At 40.1% G+C, this 21,396-nt stretch overlaps 2 protein-coding genes across 3 annotated transcripts in view; one reads left to right on the top strand and one right to left on the bottom strand.

The window, feature by feature from the left end:
- The first annotated feature begins 6,136 nt into the window (after positions 1–6,136).
- samd12 (sterile alpha motif domain containing 12) overlaps positions 6,137–21,396 on the top strand; it is a 125,582-nt gene continuing 110,322 nt past the window's right edge. The window contains exon 1 of one of the 2 annotated variants that reach the window (XM_084130582.1): positions 6,137–6,382. In XM_084130582.1, the coding sequence (XP_083986708.1) occupies positions 6,370–6,382 (13 nt within the window). In that variant the 5' untranslated portion in view covers positions 6,137–6,369. Of the gene's footprint in view, positions 6,383–6,570; positions 6,970–21,396 lie in introns of those variants that run through there. The other variant, XM_084130581.1, reaches the window with a different exon arrangement.
- LOC311093795 (uncharacterized protein) lies at positions 8,487–11,837 on the bottom strand (the record flags this gene model as incomplete). Its single annotated transcript, XM_084131388.1, has 7 exons — positions 8,487–8,641; positions 8,772–8,931; positions 9,933–10,129; positions 10,832–10,885; positions 10,975–11,216; positions 11,355–11,457; positions 11,753–11,837. The coding sequence occupies 7 exons, from the start codon at positions 11,835–11,837 to the stop codon at positions 8,505–8,507; spliced, it is 978 nt and encodes a 325-aa protein (XP_083987514.1). The 3' UTR covers positions 8,487–8,504.

Raw genomic sequence — 21,396 nt, 5'->3', positions numbered from 1 at the left:
TGTCAAATGTATTTTATTATTGTTATTTTTTTAGACGGTCAAATGTGCAACTGTGTATGGGTATTTTCCATAGACGCGAGAGGCAGTGTTGAACAACCGCATCTGATAGTTAGTGCTTCACAAATTATTTTTATTTCTCCTCATAGACTTTGGTAGGTTTGTCCCTCACTTTCTAGAGAGAACTCATTTTTAACGAGTTTTGTTTTTCTTTGTTTGATTTGTTGCAAATGGCATGATGTCTGATAAAACGCGAGTTTGACAAAGTGGTAATGTTACCACTTTCATTGCTATCTGTCGCCTCTCTTTCATTAAATAACAGAATGTATTGATGTTTTGTTAAATGCCCTTAAATAATAACATGATTTATCAAGGTAACGGTAAAAATTTGATTGACTTCGACAATCGAGTACGTCTCCATCTCAAAAAGGATGTGTTAATTTGACTATTTTAACACAGTTTGCGCATTTCGTGTACGTAATTGACACAAATTGTGTAATAATAACACATTGGTGTGTAGAAAATTAGCAGGAATAGCACATTGTTGAGTTAAAAGTAACACAAAATGTGTTGTCCTCAACACAAGTTGTGTTGTTTTCAACATCCTTTTAAGAGAAGCGCCGATCCTGGGGTGCTCAATACTAGTCTTATGGTGAAAAATGAATCTATGCAATTTATATATATATAAAAAAAATGTATGTGTATACAGTGAGGGAAATAAGTATTTGAACACCCTGCTATTTTGCAAGTTCTCCCACTTAGAAATCATGGAGGGGTCTGAAATTGTCATCGTAGGTGCATGTCCACTGTGAGAGACATAATCTAAAAAAAAAATCCAGAAATCACAATATATGATTTTTTAACTATTTATTTGTATGATACAGCTGCAAATAAGTATTTGAACACCTGAGAAAATCAATGTTAATATTTGGTACAGTAGCCTTTGTTTGCAATTACAGAGGTCAAACGTTTCCTGTAGTTTTTCACCAGGTTTGCACACACTGCAGGAGGGATTTTGGCCCACTCCTCCACACAGATCTTCTCTAGATCAGTCAGGTTTCTGGGCTGTCGCTGAGAAACACGGAGTTTGAGCTCCCTCCAAAGATTCTCTATTGGGTTTAGGTCTGGAGACTGGCTAGGCCACGCCAGAACCTTGATATGCTTCTTACAGAGCCACTCCTTGGTTATCCTGGCTGTGTGCTTCGGGTCATTGTCATATTGGAAGACCCAGCCTCGACCCATCTTCAATGCTCTAACTGAGGGAAGGAGGTTGTTCCCCAAAATCTCGCAATACATGGCCCCGGTCATCCTCTCCTTAATACAGTGCAGTCGCCCTGTCAAATGTGCAGAAAAAAAACCCCAAAGCATGATGCTACCACCCCCATGCTTCACAGTAGGGATGGTGTTCTTGGGATGGTACTCATCATTCTTCTTCCTCCAAACACGTTTAGTGGAATTATGACCAAAAAGTTCTATTTTGGTCTCATCTGACCACATGACTTTCTCCCATGACTCCTCTGGATCATCCAAATGGTCATTGGCAAACTTAAGACGGGCCTTGACATGTGCTGGTTTAAGCAGGGGAACCTTCCGTGCCATGCATGATTTCAAACCATGACGTCTTAGTGTATTACCAACAGTAACCTTGGAAACGGTGGTCCCAGCTCTTTTCAGGTCATTGACCAGCTCCTCCCGTGTAGTTCTGGGCTGATTTCTCACCTTTCTTAGGATCATTGAGAGCCCACGAGGTGAGATCTTGCATGGAGCCCCAGTCCGAGGGAGATTGACAGTTTCTTCCATTTACTAATGATTGCTCCAACAGTGGACCTTTTTTCACCAAGCTGCTTGGCAATTTCCCCGTAGCCCTTTCTAGCCTTGTGGAGGTGTACAATTTTGTCTCTATGATTTCCAAGTGGGAGAACTTGCAAAATAGCAGGGTGTTCAAATACTTATTTTCCTCACTGTATATATATATATATATATATATATATTATTTATTTATTTATTTTTCCTACTGTTATTCATAACCTGGAGAAGGAGATATTCTATCCTGTGTTGTAGCTTGACACACTGAGTTTGGAAAAATGTTTCCTGGGAAGGCTGACCTCTTTCTTCGAAAATGGGAAGGAAATATTGTTCCAAAATTGCAAAAGATGTCCACAATGAAAAATCCTCTGGTCATGCCAACTGATAATGAGAGTGACGGTAGGCTACTTTGCTCGTTCTGTCAAAATGTTGTTTTTCTTTCAGTGGACACCATTAGTTTTAGTAGTTCAAAGAGTTTAATGTCAGCCATTATACCAGCCATGAAAAATGTTTTTCTATCATACTACAGATTCATTTTACAGAGCTCTTCAAATTCTTATTACATTGTTAAGAACAATAACACACCCTTTAAAGCAGGGTTTCTCAAACTCAGTCCTGGAGGGCCACTGTCCTGCACAGTTTAGCTCCAACCCTGACCAAACACACCTAGCTGTGAGTTTCTAGTGATCCTGAAGACACTGATTAGCTTGCTCAGGTGTGTTTGATCAGGGTTGGAGCTAAACTGTGCAGGACAGTGGCCCTCCAGGACAGAGTTTGAGAAACCCTGCTTTAAAGACAACGATGATGGGTTAGGTTTAAGACACATTGTGAAGCCAGGAGCCACCTGCCTGAGCAGTGCATTGTTTGTCCGTCTCCACAAACAGGAGGGACTTGGTGGGTAAGAGAGTTCCTGGAAGGCATTCCCGTTGGAATTGGCAGTTGAGCAGTTTTTTTTTTTGGATGGCCAATTTGCGTCAAGCAAATCAAGGCAGTATGCCTCACCCCTTGGTGTCTGCTCCACCAACGTGAACAGCTTATCTCGAATGAGGGGATTTCTCGGCCTGAGTCCTATTGGTTCGGCAAGTGTGGGTGAAGGTCCTCCTCCCCTGGGGACATTGATCAAAGATGAACTCCAGAAGTTAAGAGTTCTACGTCTCTTTCCCCTGACAGATTGCATTCTGGCCGGCCCACAAGTGGTGGGTGAAGATTTGGCCAGGATTCTTCTGTCGGACCTGTATGAGAGGAATGATCGCATTCCAATGGCTCCCTGGAAAGGGCCTGACCATCCAATCGGGCGACTAACAGACTGCCGGAGTTGGCAAGGGAAGTCTGTGAACGGAAAGGGTTCGGCTATCCCCGCACATTTCGTAGGGCAGTGGAAATGGCCACTTCCATGAGCTTGGATCCTGTCCGTTGTCTGGGGTTTGGATTATCCAAGCTGAAGTTCTTCCCACATTTAAAATATTGGGATGGAACCGGAAGCCACGTTAGAATTTCAAGGACTTTGTTGAGCTCTATCGCCCAACTCAAATTCCCTCGAGCAGCAGCCTACCTCTGAGATGTCTGTGCAAAGATCGAGGAGTTGGATCTGTCCTACTCACGGAACTTGGTGAAATATCGGGAGCATGGGATGCCATGGTTGGAGACATGCATAGACAGGCTACAAAAGTGTTTGCCAAAAGAGCGATTGATGACTGTGCTGGCCTTCCTCGGCTCTGTGGGGATGATCCATAATGGCGACTTTGTTTCATTTCAAAAACTTGGAGAGTTGGAGCACCAGCTTCCAGTCACTCAGAGGCACATGAAAGAATTGCGGATCCTGTCCCAACTTCTCCTGGTGCAGTCTCCTGCAGTCTGGTGATTCTATACCAACAAAGCTAGTCCTGACTCCGGTTGTGCCACCTAGACCAGCCTGTCCACGTCCTCCTGTTCAGGAGGAAAGAAGAGAAGTGGCAGACTTTGAGATTGATGAGGAACCCGAAGAGGAGTTGGTAGAAAGGATCCAACCATCCACAGTTCCTGCAAGTGCAAATGCTAGGTGGACAGACCTGGAGACAAGCTACATCCGAGCCTATGAGGAATACCTGAGACACTGTAAGGAGAATGCTGTTGCTGTCCGAACGTTCAGTGCGTTCAAGAGAAAACGCCAGCGCCTAATGTCAGACGTGTAATTCACACCCATCTTATGTTTTGTTTTCAATGTTCTAAATGGTTCCTTTTTTGGAAAATAATCTACTTCAAAGTGAAGATTTTTTTGTTGGGTTTTTGAAAGTATTTTACTTTTCCTGTTTAGGAAACGAATATAACTCCAAGTGAATATTTTTTATGTTGGGTTTTTGAAAGTATTTTACTTTATTTTCCCTTTTTCAAGCTATAGATCAAAGTACTACAGAATTTTATTTTACAACGCCAGTAGATTGTTAACAAATGGTTCGATCATGCAAAAAAAAAAAAAGCAAGCCATTAAAAAACACACACAAAAAAAAAATGACACACTGGTTGAGTGAATGTGTTGTCCTTAACTAGACACACAGTTAAGATATAACACAGGGTGTGTTGTTTTTAACATCGGTTTTAAGAGTGTACTTTTGGTACGGTTAAATAAATGTTCAATGATATCTTCCAAAGATTTCTGAATTTTGGCGCTATGCTTTCTCTATATAGTGTTGATATGGTAGCTAGTAAATACATTAAGTTTCGTCATGCCGGAAGTATTTAAGACAAGTCTGTTGACCGAGCCCGCGTTAGGTTCTGCCCCACACACTTCTATCCATCACATATTAATCCACAGATGCTAATTTTTTGATGGATTGTGAGCACACTGGTTTGGCTGACATCTTTCAAAAATATGTAAGACATTCTCAACAATAAATGACAGCATGTTTATGGGAAGCTATACACTCATTTGGTTCCTTGTCATGTGGTTGTGTGTCAAGTGCATTAAGAGAGTAATGTAGCAGAACAACCACAGAGCAAACTGATAAACCAATGCCAAGCATTCCAGCATTTGGTTTTGTCTGGAAACCCGACAGACAAGAGCTGACTATAATCTTCAGGAATGCGGATCAAAAACCATTAGCAGGAAACGCTGTATCGTGAGATGAAAATGTGTAACGTTCGTACTCAAAGGTCAGAATTTTATTCAGATGTTCAGATGTTATTCAGACCCAGAATAGTGGGTTCCCACATGGCAGGTTAATGATGTCCATCTGTAATCATACAGTATATTCTCCATTCACTGGCTGTCAGTGGACAAGAGTCTCGAGGCTGTCGAAATGCCAAAGTAAACCTCAAATTTCACAAATTACAGCTGGAAGATGAAATTACTGGTTTACTTTCCTGAGACTTGGATAATCACCTTGTTCTTAATGTAGAACAATTAAAAACACTATGTTGGTTTACAGATATTGTTCTCCATCTCCCTTCCACTAAAGCACAGGCATTTCATTACAGCAACAAGATTCAATCAGTTTTCTGCAGTTTCTTCCATTCGGACACACAGAAGACCCTGAACGAACCTCATGTATGACATTTATTCTTGCACATTTCCCATTTATAACCTGAATTCAGTTATGATGTGCTCAATACAGCGGTTTACATGATAATGAGTTCTGTTTCTGTAATGATGCCTCTTCAGTCTCTGCGTTCACTTTAAGCTTCTGTCTCATCCTGAGATGTCAAACTCTTTCATTAAAGAATGTATGCAGCTCTCCAGTTGTTCTGATTCAGGGTTTTGTACTTTTTGGACATCTAATTAAAAAAATAAAATAAGAAGGAAGCATTTGTTCTACATTCCAAATGAGAAAGAACAAACTAAACTGAGCTTGTTTTGAAGGGGCCTTTGATGTACAGATTAGTTTGGAGTTCATAATAGAGTTATTCGACTGTCTTTCAAACATGTAAGGAATGTTAACAATGAAGAAAGTCTATGCTACAATTTTCAGAACATTTCAAAAAATGTATAGTAAGCTATGAGGTATGCAACAAGTTCACAGTTACACAAGTTTAATTACTATCAAATGTAACCACACACACACACACACACACACACACACACATACTCTCTCTCTCTCTCTCTCTCTCTCTCTCTCTCTCACACACACACACACACACACACACACACATACTCTCTCTCTTTCTCTCTCTCTCTCTCTCACACACACACACACACTCATACTCTCTCTCTCTCTCTCTCACACACACACACACGCACGCACACCGTCTGTGACATTTGATGCATTTTAAATACTATGTTCATATACGCCTATAAATAGATACAAACAAACAAACAAACAAACGTGTCCATGCTGTCTAAATAAAGTGAGGTGAAACCGGTCTAACAGCGTGCTTGCAGATCCAGTAAGTTAAAGGTTTAACTCCACTAACTCCACTACTCCATCAACTCCACTTCCCATGATCCCCTGAGAGCAGATTTCACTTCTCCAGCCCGCTCGGATTCACAGAGGGTTTTGCTTGGCAAGTGTTAATAAGCGAGACGCGTTGGCAGAATCACAGACAACCAGCAGCTTTACCTTCCCATGATGCCCGAACTCAAGCACTAGCAGCATGGCTGTTCAAGGTAAGCCTTTAAACATCCATTTATGCTGAAATGTTTATGTATTGAAATGAACGCCACAAGTACACACACACACACACACACACACACACACACACACACACAGCAGGTTTGGGATTATGATTGGCTGCCGATCAGCCGCAGATCTTTGCCCTGCTCTTACACTGGAAAGCTATGACATAGAGATGGGCTCGCGGGGCCGTGTGTGTGAGAGAGAGAGCAGTCTATGCATGTACTGTAAAGATTGACGATCTGCATCATTCAGTCTGCGCGCTCATCCCCTGATTCACAGAAGAAGACCACTGAGAGAAGCAGAACACAACACGGCATGTGCATGCTCACAATTCACCGTTTTAATCTGTAAAAGCTGTGTTTTGTGCGACTCTTTGACTCTGGTGATTCGGATGCGATGCGCGCTTCATTGAGGAGCGGATCTGCGCGAGCGCGTTATTATTATTAATCAGATTTCATAAGGCGCTTCTGTTAGACAGGTGTTTGGTTTGTTTCGACCACCTGCTCTGGTGACATGATGTTAGGGCAATCTCCACACCTCATCGGAGGAATCCTCTGGATTCAGAACCCAATGCGAGGTAGGTTTATTCCTAAAGACATCCCAGATAGCAAAATTTGTCTGGCCCACCTCTGGGCCTCATCCTTGCTTCAATTCTGGCCCAGTTATGGCTGGGTCCCCGGCCCAAAACTGGCCCAACACACTGAAAACGGACTCAAACAACTTCCTCTGGCCCAGATGTGGCCCAGGCACTGTAAAATGACTCTTATTTATTGATATGGCCCAGGTCTGGCCCAGGCACTGTAAAATGACTCTTATTTATTGATATGGCCCAGGTCTGGCCCACACCCTGTAAAATGACTCTTATTTATTGATATGGCCCAGGTCTGGCCCACACCCTGTAAAATGACTCTTATTTATTGATATGGCCCAGGTCTGGCCCAGGCACTGTAAGCCAGATCTGGCTGAGAGACGGCTTGGTCCCCGGGCCAGATGTGGCCCAGAAACTGCTAAATGTAATTAATTTTATCAGGGAAAACAAAATCAATAATTAAAAAAGATTGGGCTTTTATTCAAAATGAACAAATAACATACATGAACATTTTGTTAACAACATGGTAATATAAACATTTAATATAAAACAAACATTTATAACAATTAACAAGTGCACTTAAATATGCAAGTTAACATTTTTTTGTAAAAACAAATTAAAACAATTTACAAGAATACACTCTAGCACGCACTCACACACGCATTCACACACACACACGCACTGCACTCACACATGCACTCACTTACGCACACACACTCACACGCACACACACACACACACACATACTGTACACGCACTCTCTCACTCACACAAGCACTCACTTACGCACACACACTCACATGCACACACACACACACTGTACACGCACTCTCTCACTCACACAAGCACTCACTTACGCACACACACTCACATGCACACACACACACACACACATACTGTACACGCACTCTCTCACTCACACAAGCACTCACTTACGCACACATGCACTCACACACACACACACATACGCACTCTCTCACTCACACGCACACACACACACACACTCACTCACACACGCACTCACTCTCACACAAACTCACTCATGCACACACTCACTCATGCACACACTCACTCACACACACTTTCACACTTACATACAACCTTGCTCACAGACTCGCACTCACTCGCACATGCACTCACACACACGTACTCACTCTCACACACACTCACAAACTCACTCATGCACACACACTCACACACAACTTTGCTCACACACAACTTTGCTCACACACAGACTTGCACGCACGCTCACGCACTTGCACACACACGCACTCACTCACACACACACACACACACTAACTCTCAAACACACACACACACACACACACTCACACGCACACTCACTCACACACTTACTCACAAACAACCTTGCTCACACACAGACTCACACGCACTCACACACTCACTCACTCACTCACACACACACACACGCACACACACACACTCACACACACACACACACTCACTCACTCTCACACACACACACTCTCACACGCACTCACACACGCACTCACACACAGACACTAAACAACTTCCTTTTGCAAAAGCCTTCTTTTGCGTCCACCCTCTCGATCTACTGCCAGCTGGAGCCACCTCTTCATGGCCCCCTCAACCACGATCTCAGCAGCATTAGCCGTGAGGGGGTTCTTCCGAACTGCAGCTTTAAAATAAAGGGATACTATTTGTAAGGTCACTACCATTAAAGCTTAAGCATTACAGTTTTTTTTATAATCCCAAGGACTCAATACACATGTAACTTTTTATGTATGTGCACAAAACAAAATACTTACAAATCACTGCTTCTCTGAGTTGGAGAGTGGCCAGTGAAGTTTTTCCATTCACTCCCCGCCAATTCATGTTCTTCGCCAGGGAGTTGGCAATCACCCTCTTCATTATGCGCCAGGTGCAGTCACGTATATCCGCCCCACCAATAAGCCCCAACCAGTTTACCTGAAACCAATTTTTTTTTAAAACAATATAAAAATTATTAATAAATATGTATTGCTTTGTCACCTGTGTCAGCGCTCCTGTCTACGGTCTGTTTATCACCTCTACCAAAATAGGTTATAGTTGTTTCCTCATGTTCATGTTGTTTCAAAAGTGGTGTTGCAAGTAAAAAAAAAAAACACTTTTAGTATCTAATTATTTACAGTTGTTTTTTTTTGTTTTTGTTTTTTACAGCCACTAGGACCAGTTATTCAATACTAATATCAGTTTTTCAAACCTCTTCACACAGTGAGCACAAAAAACAGTTTATGTGGGCTAAACTGTGGATCATTTATCATTGCTTTGGCACAATTTCAATGACTAGCCTACATCTTTAAAATTATATGAATTATTTTCTCATGACATGACCAAAACTCTAACTACAGGGCCATTTGCACAAGTGTGCATACTCTTTTCAAAACTATTGAGTTTTATTTAGTAAAGAAATTTTATACAACAAGTCTGTGTAACGCTATCTGTTTTTTTAAGGTCGTTGTTGAGTGACAAACTTTGCTATTGTTATGTAAGAATGAGTTGATTTGGCAGGGTATCTGCAGAGTTTTTAAAATGTAAGACTTTTAAATACCTCTTTTAAATAAAATGTCCTGCACAAATAAAATGAAAACCGTATTCCGTTACAGAACAAACCCATACAATATAAAAATAAATAAGGTATGTCCAATTCTTCTACTTCATTAAGACTTTTGTTGTACCATTTAAGACTTTTTATGGCCTTAAATTTAATCAAACTAAATATAAGACTTTTTAAGGGCCCGCAGAAAACCTGTTTGGGACATGTATTAAGTGATTTGGTAGTTGTAGTCCATTTTAAATTTAACATTTATTGCTGTGCCAAGCTGGTAAGGAAAACTGTATTAAGAGTTTTGGAAAAAGTGACCCAAGCACTGAATGTCGTAGAAATTATAAAATAAATAATTAATAACTAGAAAGAAAGAAATTCTCACCAGCGTTTGCTTGAAATCTGGGTTGTGCTGCATCCTTTGCTCCAGACTGAGCAGTTGGGTGAGGTCTTGCAGGGGCAGTAAACCTTCCTCAATACCTAAAGGCTGCACCTGGGCCTCCCGCAGTTGCAGCAGTCTTAGGATGGTTGTTTGTTGGTCCAGCACCATCTCTACTTTTGTCAACACCTCCTTCAACATGGCTATAATAAAGAAGTTCATGATTTTGAAAAAAAATAATAAAAAGTAACAAAAAAATATACATCTGCATCCTTAGGGACAGATTTACTAAACAGGACAAATTAGTGTGAGAGCAATTCCAAAAAAGATTTTTTAGTAAATTTAGAACATTGCAAAAATATAAACCTGTGTAAATATGACATTTTTTCTGTATGTTGCTGAAATTCAGCAGTGATTCACCAATTCATTTCCATAATGACCAAGGCAATCTACCAAGAGCAGCGCAAATTGGCAGCTGCTTTTTTGGGCCACTAAACAACAATGGTGCAAATACCAGTAAACTGACGAGCACAAGTCTTTGTAAATCACTTTGTGATTCAAAAACTCTCCTCTCATAAATTTAGTATCTGATAGTGAAACTCCAACAAATGCATTATGCAACTTCTTGCATAAGAATATTTATATACTTAATATTTAATATTAAGAATATAACAATATTGCATATTGCATCAGCCGCAAAAATACCCTGTCCATGCCTTTTCAGCACTAATTTTTCATTGTCATTTAGTAAATCCTGAAAGTGTTTTTTAACCCCAAAAGAAAGTTTGCACTGGTGCAAGCTGGTAATAAATCTGGTCCTTAGTCTTATTACTTATATTTACTTATTAATATAACTTATACATATTCCAGTATGATGGCTGAGTGAAATTCACTGTTAGTCCTACCTGATTCTGATGATTGCCGGGGGGGCACTCGAAATGTCTGATAACCTGGCAGTGCTACAAAAGAAAACTTGAATTGAGGATAAAATATTCTACAAAATTAATACCTACAAAAAAAGCAAATAAGAAAGCAAAAGAAAACTCACATGGCATATTGTCCATCGGCTGCCAGTTTTGGATCATGTCAGAAAATGTGCCAAGTGGTGCTGGTGATAGTGGTGGTAAAGTGGTGGTGGTATCAGAGGGGAAACTGGTGTTTGGGGTCCCTGTAGGGAAGTGTATAGTGGGGGCAGATGGCACATTTTGTTTGGGTGGTGGGGCAGACTCATCCTCAGAGTCTAACAGACACTCCTCCTGACCTCCGGGTGGACCAATACGGACATTCTTGCTATTTTAATAATAAACAAAATTGATCAAAATTAAACCAACTATATTGACAAATTCTACAATGTTTCATGATAAATATTGCTTAAAATACAGCATGAAAGCATCAAGGAATAGTAATGTGCTGAAAAAATATCCATACATTTTACGCCTAGGTGGTCTTTGGCCAGACAGTTCTGCCTCGGACTGGAGATCTGACCAGGTCTCTGCCTCTTTGGCCTTCCTCCTGCCCTCTTCATAACTGTCTGTAAAAAAAAAAAAGTTCAATTCAAGGAGGAAAAAATGTATTACTTTGCAAGACTCAGGCTAAAAAATTTACAAACAGCATACACACACATTGTTGAGCCTAACAACGGTCAGTTATACTGCGGGTTGGACAATATAATCTAATAATGAACCACTTGCTCGATCAAATGCTGCAATGGACCAATCAATGTCACACATTCCAGAGGGTCGTGTAATAATGTAACTTAGCCAGTGGTCATGTATACACTAAAATGGCAGAATAAGTCAAAACCAGCATGAAAATATAAAATTTACCTGTAGAAAACATTGTTCGGACCTCCCACCGGTCCCAGTCTTGGTTGGGAGCCATCATGTTTTTGATGGCCTGGTAGAGGGCCATGCCCCTTAATGATTTAGGCCAACAGCACTGGCCATTCTCGACCCAAATGCCTGGGACCAGCTCCACCTCCCTCGTTTCGGAAAACTCAACTACCTTAAACATATCTGTTAGAACAAAATCTAGTTTTGATAAGCATATACACAAATATAAACATATTTTAGCGCATATTCATGTTTCCACCCCATTTTATGCCCAAATTTTATTTTAGGATTTATTTTTTTAAATCAAAACCAAATATTTTTGTATATACAAGTGTGGCAAGGGAATTGTTATTTAGAAATCTCTTTAGAATAGAAATTTGGCAATATCCAGGGCCTGGAAGCCCACTGTGGAGCTGTTGGTTCGAGGCGGAGGGAGTGAGGACAACAAAGAAGCTAGAGGGAAGAAGCCCGGTGGAGCTGAAGGCGTGGAGAGTCGAGGCACAGCTGGAGGCAGAGCGATGACAGCTGATCCGGAGGGAAGAGGGAGCCGGGATGAGTCCCAGGGTTGACGAACCATGGTGGAGTCGAGGGAGCGCAGAGCTGCCAGGCTGACAGGTCGAGGTGGAGACAAGGGCCTAGAGGCCTGATGTGAAGCCAGGGACTCAACCTCTAGTCGAGCAGGTGGACGGAAAGCCCGAAGCAGCGCCGGATAGCTGCATGGAGCAAGTGGCTGGGACAGAGCAGAGGAGCAGGACGGCACCAGTGGGACAGATGGATACAAGGAACTTGACAAAATGGACAAAAAAAGAAGATGGGACCAGGAAGTCAAGCAGGGACATAGGAGGAGGAAGATTTACGGATGGAACCGGATCACCCAGATGGCCGGACAGAACCGGCATGAAGGGCGAAGACTCAAGGGTGGGGGCTCGGCAGGGGAGTGGATCTGGAGACCACAGATCTAATTAGGCAGAGGTCCGCACCTAGCTCTGAGATGGACTGAGCAGTTTGCATTGGCTCTGGGAATACACAGGAGAAATAAACACAACCAACTTAATACTGAAGATGACCAACATTGAACTGAACCAAACGCAAAGTATTTATACACCAGAGAACTTAGCTAATTATATGATAACAGGTGGATGAAATGACTAATCAAACAAACCGAGATTCTAGGTCCAGACAGAGAAACTAAGAACAAAGGAAACTGATAAAAAAACTGAATATAATAATAATAATAATAATTATGATGACAGGAACACTGGAACTAGCAGCTTTTATTCAGTTTCTCCTTTCACTTCAAAGCTGACCAAGAAAAAATGGCTACATTAAATCATTGACAGTGCAGTAGTGGCACTGCAACAAATTTATCTTGTTTTGGTAACCTCACATATTTCTCAACATGATCAAACAACTGAATGATTTTCAGGCTTGATGAGATTTTGCCAACCAGGTAGATACCCAGCTCACAAGAATTCAGAGGATACTCAAAAAACGGTTCCATTAATTCATATTCCCTGAAGACAATATATATCTTGCCCTGAGACTGAAGGACATTGTCAATCAAAGCAATGGAGCCACCAATCTTTACACATCTGTCTGCCTCGCTTGATACATTAATTTTGGTACCACCTATGACAAGCTCCTGGAATTGAAGTACGGGTAGACCCATCATGGAGGGTGGAACTGGGCCACGGTTATGCTCCTTTTGCAACTTTCTCTTTCCATGTGACGATTCATCATTTCCTGTAAAAGGTTCCATTTCAGAGATTCGCCGAATAACCTGGGCCAGTGGATGGTGCAGGGTTCTTATCATCTTTTTCAACTTACCTAAATAATCCTCGAATGGAAATCCAGATATTAGGTCCAGATTCCCGTGTATTTGAACATCCCCAGAAAGATGGGTAAGCCCATGAACATTGTAAGTAACAAATTCAGGACCATACAATTCACCAAAATGTGTCACAAATGACACAAGCAATGTGTGTGCAAAGTCGTGAAGATCTGCAGACAATGAAGGACTTGCAAGGATGAAAATGGCAACAGATAACAACATGAAGTTGTTGTAGACTGAAGCCAACAACACATTTTGGAGAACCACTGGCCCTGTGTACAACAAGAACTGTCGCAACTCTGTGGCTTTCCACCTGAGCCTTTCTGAAAGCCCCCTGGGTTTACGAGCAAAATCCATGGGAATGAAACGTCTCAGGCCTACAAGTTCACTAGAGATAAGGTTCATCTGATGAGAAGACAAGCGGCAGAGTAAGGGCCCTGATGCAATCCACAAATCCAACAGTCGGCGTACCACTCCAAGACATACAAGATGCATGTAATCATGAGGAAAGCATGACACCATGCCTATACCTACATCAATTAATGGTGACTTTGTGACATGATGGTCCTCATCAGACATCATTTCAAAAGAAAGATCAGTTCGGAGTGGGCTGTTGACTTCTGGAAATGTCATCCTATGTTTAAGATAAATGCCTGTTTGGACACACTTGTCACAACCTGAGTAACCATTGTGAAGTTTTGTTCCTTTGGTGAAAGCTCTTGCTGGAGCATCGCAGATGACCGAGGTGACCTTCAAGAAGCACTGTTTCCCCTTTATAAGGAATCCTTTGCTTAGCACTTGTAACTCACTGACAAGATCTTTTAAATACTCACCCAGACAACTTGGCTTTGAGGTACCACAAAATAGAGCAATGACAACTGGTTTCTTCACAACACCCTGTAGCAAGCCAAGAATTGGCCAGAACTGAACTGAAGAACTCTTAAACAAAGGCAAACCATCTACATGCAGCTGCAATTTGAATTCATGTCTGCTTGGAATGTGAGACCAGACCCGTTCCATACTTTTTGAAAAAGCTTTCAAAATGCCAAAGTAGTGGTAAGTTCCACCAGCTACAGTTTGGATGTTGTAAGAAGTAGTGGTATTGAGAAGAGTTCTAGCATCCTTTGGTAGAAAAGGATGATGAACTCTCAAGATGGCCAGAAGTGCAGTCAAAGCTACTAAAGATACCCTGAAATGAACTGCCCAGTCACACAAAGACTCAGTTAGTGATATACTGACATTTTCTTTGTCATCATCACTCTGAGAATCATCTTCAATGTCAGAAATTTCTCCCTGGTCACCCTGATCTTGGTATTCAGCTGAATTACAGATACTCACTGTAGCGTTCTCTGCAGCTCCACAGGCCTGTAACTCATCTTGAAATGAATCAAACATAGAACTCACACGTTTCACTGCTCGTTTTCTAAGACTGCGTCTATCCATGTTTTTACCTAAGTTTTTCTTTTCTCCAACCTAGGGAAACCGTTTTCTTTCTCCAACCTAGGGAAACAGATAAATGAGAAATCAACATTAAAAATGTTGCACTAGTATAAAAATCTCTCTCTTTCTGTCTCTCATATTAATTCCTACTAACTGAAACAATCACAAAATACTGCCCAATCACAGAAAAGGCCATAAATGTATCATTCACGTGTGTGTGTGTGTGTGTGTGTGTGTGTAAAAAAAATCACTATAGAAATCACTATAGAATATCTACATCTGTGTTTGTGGGACTAATGGTCACTCTTTTATTTGTTACACGGTCCAGAATCCACTAAATAAACACTACTTTATTATAGAGAAAAACAACAAATGAATAAAAACATATCATCATAAGCTATGGCAAATTAATTTATTAAACTAGGTGAGTATAGAGCAGCAAAAGTAATTTTTGAAAAGTCTTAAGTGCACAGTACTAAATTTTTATCAAATCTAAAATGTTAATAAAAATTGCTATTTGTATTCTTATAAAATACATTCATGAAAAACAATTTATATTATTATATATGAATGTAAAGATTCACACACACACACACACACACACACACACAGAGTATAAAATTAAAAGATGTTTATTTTAAGTATTGTGCAGATTTTTAATTGGGTGAACGGTATATGATAGATACAACAAGAACAAGATAATCTTTGAATAATCTTTCAGTGCGCAAAACTATGATAATATGATATGCTTTAAAACAGAACGGCACACACAGTTTATGCACAGCCCGGGTGCAGAATGATGTGCTTAAAGCAACATCGAGTCACTGTGCGCAGTGCTGCGCAAGTGCACGTTTAAAAGTTCACGGCACAAGAGATGTTGAGCTAACAAATCCTAGTGTAAATCTGTCCAACCGTTTATTGATCATTTATTTCTAAACAGTTATAAATTCCAGATATCCGCATGATGCCCAATTAGTATAACACAGACAACCGGTAACGTTAGTGATTGAGTGTGACATAATTTAGAAACAGCAAACTAATCATTTTATGCAAATACACATTCCTTTTATCAACCGATCAAGCATTATAATGGGAATATATCAAATTTCGTGCTGCTGAATGTCATAACGACGTGATGGGCTGTTTTGAATGCTGAACGAACAATGATGAAGAAGAGCTCGAGGGAACATGAGTTTCTATCGACTTTAACGATGTAAATATTATTCTGTCCCATAAAATTAAGCTATATGCTTAGATTACTAGAGCACGAAAACTTTAACGAGGTGCTGTCTATTTTTTTTACTCCCCATAATTGCTAAATGTTCCTGCGTGTGACTAGCTTGCTTCATAACCATTAAAATATGCTTACTAATACCTTGCGAGTAACTTACTGGAGAATACAATCTTTTAACTAGATAACAAAAACAAAACAAAACAAAAAACTTTCCAAACGTTTTGATTGTGCAAGTTAAACATCAAATGCAATCAATGTTCCACTTACCGGTGATGATGTCCAAGTGAGCGAGTTTCGCGCGCTGCAGATTCAAATCGATGATGACAGTCGTATAGTGGCCGTTCCACAGATAGTGGGCCGATAGTCGCTTAGCAGAAGCGGGCCGTGTACTGTATAGTGTCCGTCTGCCGCATAATATTTTAGAATTGCCGCCAAAACTGCATGACAACTGGCTGCGTCAGTTCCAATGGCGGGCCATATACTGTGTTATGTCTGTCAACCGCATAAATGTGCCTCTCAGTTTATTTGTAAGGTTTGTACTTTTTTTTACTTCATTAATGCATGTAGCCCATTTATTTATTTATTCATTCATTTATTTATTCATTTATTCATTCATTCATTCATTCATTATGTGCAAGGATCTGTATTGGACAAGGAATGCATTACAAATCGGCTGTTTGGAAATGCGCTGATGCTGCATGTAGACTAATTATAATTATACATTTTATATTAACAAGTCGTCTGTCAGAGCACGACTGGCCTACTGGCTTTCAGCCGAGGCTGGCCCATACAGAAAAAGCCGTCAGTCAGCCAGCACGAGTACAACTGCTTTAAGCCGAGGCTGGCCCATACAGAAAAAGCCGTCAGTCAGCCAGCACGAGTACAACTGCTTTAAGCCGAGGCTGGCCCATACAGAAAAAGCCGTCAGTCAGCCAGCACGAGTACAACTGCTTTCAGCCGAGGCTGGCCCATACAGAAAAAGCCGTCAGTCAGCCAGATGTGTTATGCACAGTCGGCACGGATCTGGCCCATTATCTGTTCACCGGTGCCGACAGTGAGCCAACAGTGACGCGTTTCAGCCGGAATCGGCCCGACTGTGCTTGCTATCTGGGATCTAATGATGCTTGTATCGAATGACGTCTGATCGATCGTATTGGCAGATCAGTTGAACTAGGAATAATGTAAAGATTTAACATCTCTTCAATCACACGTGATCTAGTGATTTATGCTTATTAAATTCGGTCTGTGGAATGACGGGGTATACGCTCAGACAGGGCTAGTTGTCATTCTTTTTACTTCAGTAACTATTTGTAAAGGTCTTTATATTTGAAAGTGAGTTTTTGTATGAGCTTATGCCTGAAGCCATCGGATATCTCCACTGTTCTCACACTGGAAAAAAAAATATTCCTTAAACAGATGTTTACCTTTTGTGACAACATGCCCCATAGCCCTGCGTGCTGTCACATGTACAATACAGTATATGGGTTATTATGTAACAATGGATCCTGTCCTTTAACAGCCTATCATAGGCTTTTCAGCAGAATGTAAACAATTGTGAAATAAGCTTTTTGGATACGGTTCACTTTACATAGATATAATGATTTGGAATCTAGATAAACTGAACTTTTGAAGAAAAAAACACACATTTTATCCAGTAGGAACTTGTTTGATCTGATTTGGCCTGGTTCCAAATACAGTATGACTGCAATTCCATTAGCATTTCTTAGATTCGTTGAATTGCCATGCTTGTATAAATAACATTTTGCCTTTGATTTTAATGAAAATGTTTACTTGTTTAAACCCTGATTCATCCTATACATGCATCTCGAGAATATATGTGATTAAAGCATTCACTTGACTCAAGTTTAATAAAGATGGGGTAAATGCATCTTAACCTTTTAGACTGAAAATATCCCAAAACATTGTTTTGGTGGTTCCATCTTTAATTGAGGAGTCATACTGTACTAGATACTGTCACTTGTAGGGCCAAAAGCCAAAATTACATTTCTAAACCTTTTGTTGTCAGCATACTGAAGAAGTCCTATCTCAGCATATACAGTCAGGAGAATAGAGAACCTGAGGATTTCTGCTTTACAAACAAAACATAATAATGGATCTTTAGGGAGAGTACATGTACACTATTCCACTGAAAACAGCCTCTGCCTAAATATCTGTGGCAAAACTGTGAGTGATCATACATATTAAACGCTTTCTGGTAGGATCTTGCAGTATCATCTCAGGGGTGTACTTGTTATAGATGCTTTGGCTCTTCAAAACACTTCTGATTCTTCTTCATGATTGGTCATCAGGGACGTGACATACAGCATAAGCTGAAAGCCTGGATGTAGACGGCAGTGTGACTGGAGAGCTGTTTAGTTAATGAATGATTCCTTAGTGAATGCTGTTCTGCTTTTAAAGTGACGTTTACACTTTATAAGACAGCAAAACACTAGATTCCTGCATTTGTGATGTGCACTAAAGTGCCCCATTATGCTTTTTCGGATATTACCGTTAATGTAGTGTGTATACTGTAGCTGTTTGTGAATGTAAAAGATTAGAGTGCCGATAAATGGAGTTAATGTCTCCTAAAAGAAAGAAATGATTCTGAACTGAAACAAGTCGTCAGTAATTCAGTCTCACTTCCTGCTGAACCTACGTAGGTTTGTAACTAATTTGCATAATGCCAGTCTATGCTCTTGATTGGCTGAGCAGCGTCTCTTAGCTCCGCCCTCAAACACTGTAGTGTATCTGAGACTGGGAGAGTTTGGTTCGTGTTGTTCATGTCGAGAAGACGCTGTTTTCTGCTGACAAAGCAAATCCACTTTGATGAGATTGATACGGTGAAACCCACGCCATCGTTACTGTTCGTATCGCTGTGTGTCAAGAGCGGAGATTCAGATATGATAATGAGCGTTTGCTCTCTCACCAATCAGAGCAGAGCAGCTCTCAGAGAGGCGGGGTTTAGAGAGACTGAATCTTCGAACGAACCGTTTTAGACACTGTGAGAAAAGAGCTGATGCTGCACTTAATATAATGAGAAAATCAGTGTTTTTTGATCTTGGATGCATGTAAACCTTTTGTAGGAGATTCCAAAACAAAATTAGAAACCTTAAAAATGGCATAATAAGGGCACGTTAAGCAGCAGAAATATGCATGTTATGTTGAAATGTTTGGCGAGTATCAAATGAGGAGAAATGCTTGAGAAATCCAGTTGTGTAAAAAGAATATGTGTTGGAATGGCCTGGTGACGGATCGCTCACAGTCACATGAGACGTTCAAAGACATTTGCATTCTCAAGCCGCTGAACCGACTCAAGATCAAACGCTGAGAGACTGAGACTGACTCTCACACACTCCAGGCGGACTCAGAGTCTGATGTGCTGAAACACACTGCTGATATGTGTACTCCACATGTGTGAACATGTCGACAGCAAGCTTGATCGGAATAATTGAGAGGGTGTTAAGGACTATTTTCTTATATAGGGCAGTTGAGTTGGCTGAATGAATTTTTTATTAGAGATTAAACATGTTCTTTGTTCAGACCTGCTGTACTTGCCGTCTTCAGCAGGGTTATTCTTTATTTAAGACAGATCAGTCTAACCCTGACCTTTATTCACACTAGTTTGGGATCAATACATTTAAAAAAATATATATATAATATGATGCATTAAATTGATTAAAAATTACAGTAAAGACTTTTACATTGTTATAAAACATATTTTAAATAAATTATGTTCTTTTGAACATTCATCAAGTGATCCTAAAAATAAAAGGTTTATAAGTGAGAGAAACTTTTCTCAAGATATGAATAGTTTTCTGGTAGATGTTTATTTTATGATGTCACAAAAATCAACATGTTTAGTTGAATGGGAAATTGGAATATTGAAATCGGTTGACTTGGAAATACACCAGAGTGTTGGTGTAGCAACTTTGTTCTGAAGGTTGAAGAACTTTATGGAAACAGATTAATATTGTGTCATGCACCAGCTTAAGAGGTTTAACGTGACACAGTTGATAGGTGAAATTTTCTGTAATTGTGCTTTTTCCTGTTTTTTAAACATTATTTTAATAGATTTTTTTAAACGTTATTTACTGATAAAAGTTTCCTCAGCTGCATCTCTCAAATATCATTCTTTTGTATATATTCAAATCAGGCAAGTCTGATGTTAAAGTCATGAAAACAGAAGTTGTGCTCGTCTTTTCTTCCCTTTTGTGACATCTATCTGAGTGAAACGTTTCTTAAACGAGGACAAATGTGGGCGGGGCTTGATTTTGTCTGTGGGGAATTGATTGGATGGTTGTGGTTTGCTATTGGCTGATCTCATGTGATTGACAGGTTGCCCCGCCCTCGTCATCAGAGAAGAGAAGAGATGAGGGGAAGTTATTCTGATTCAAGATTACATGAATTTAATACGATGTGCACAGATAAATCATTTAGAATAAACACTGCAATATTGCATAAAAAATAAAAAATGTCAGTTTTGTTTTTAAGGTGACTTTAATGGTGTGAAATGATTCTTGTTGAGATTTTAAATATGCACTCATCGGTCAGTCATTGAAGATTTGATTTCAGCATGCATGTAGTTCAAGCATTCCTCAGTGAGTTTTCTAAGTCGACACACCTGAGCAAAGTAAAATACAGTATGTGTTCAGTGTTTCTCATAGCATTCCTTAGTTGAAGTGCTAAGTTGAAATCACTTGCTTATCTTGGAACATTATGTACATTTCTTCTTAGAAATACACCATGTATACTCTTAAAAATAAAGGTTTTGATGTTTCCTTGACAAACCTTTAACATCCATGGATCTTTCCATTGCACAAAAGTTTCTTAATCGTGGAAAAAGGTTCTTTAGATTTTTTAAAACCTTCTTCACATTAAGAAAAAAGTGGTTCTTTTTAGGATCTGATCACTGAAAGGTTCTTTGGAGAACCCAGACTTGTTCTTTAATGCAGGGTTCCCACAGGTCCTTGAAATCCTTGAAAGTTTGTGAATCTGAAAAAAAAAATTCAAGGCCCTGGAAAGTTTTTGAAAATGAACATAATATATACAGTTCCTTGAAAGTGAAATTTATTTTGTTTGTTTAGTTTTCTGGAAAAAAATTCCATATTATTTCCTCCGGTCCGCTAATGTGTT

Source organism: Abramis brama, assembly GCF_963993115.1.
Source record: "Abramis brama genome assembly, chromosome: 12".
NCBI lineage: Eukaryota > Metazoa > Chordata > Actinopteri > Cypriniformes > Leuciscidae > Abramis > Abramis brama.
This window is presented reverse-complemented; position numbering and strand designations above follow the sequence as displayed.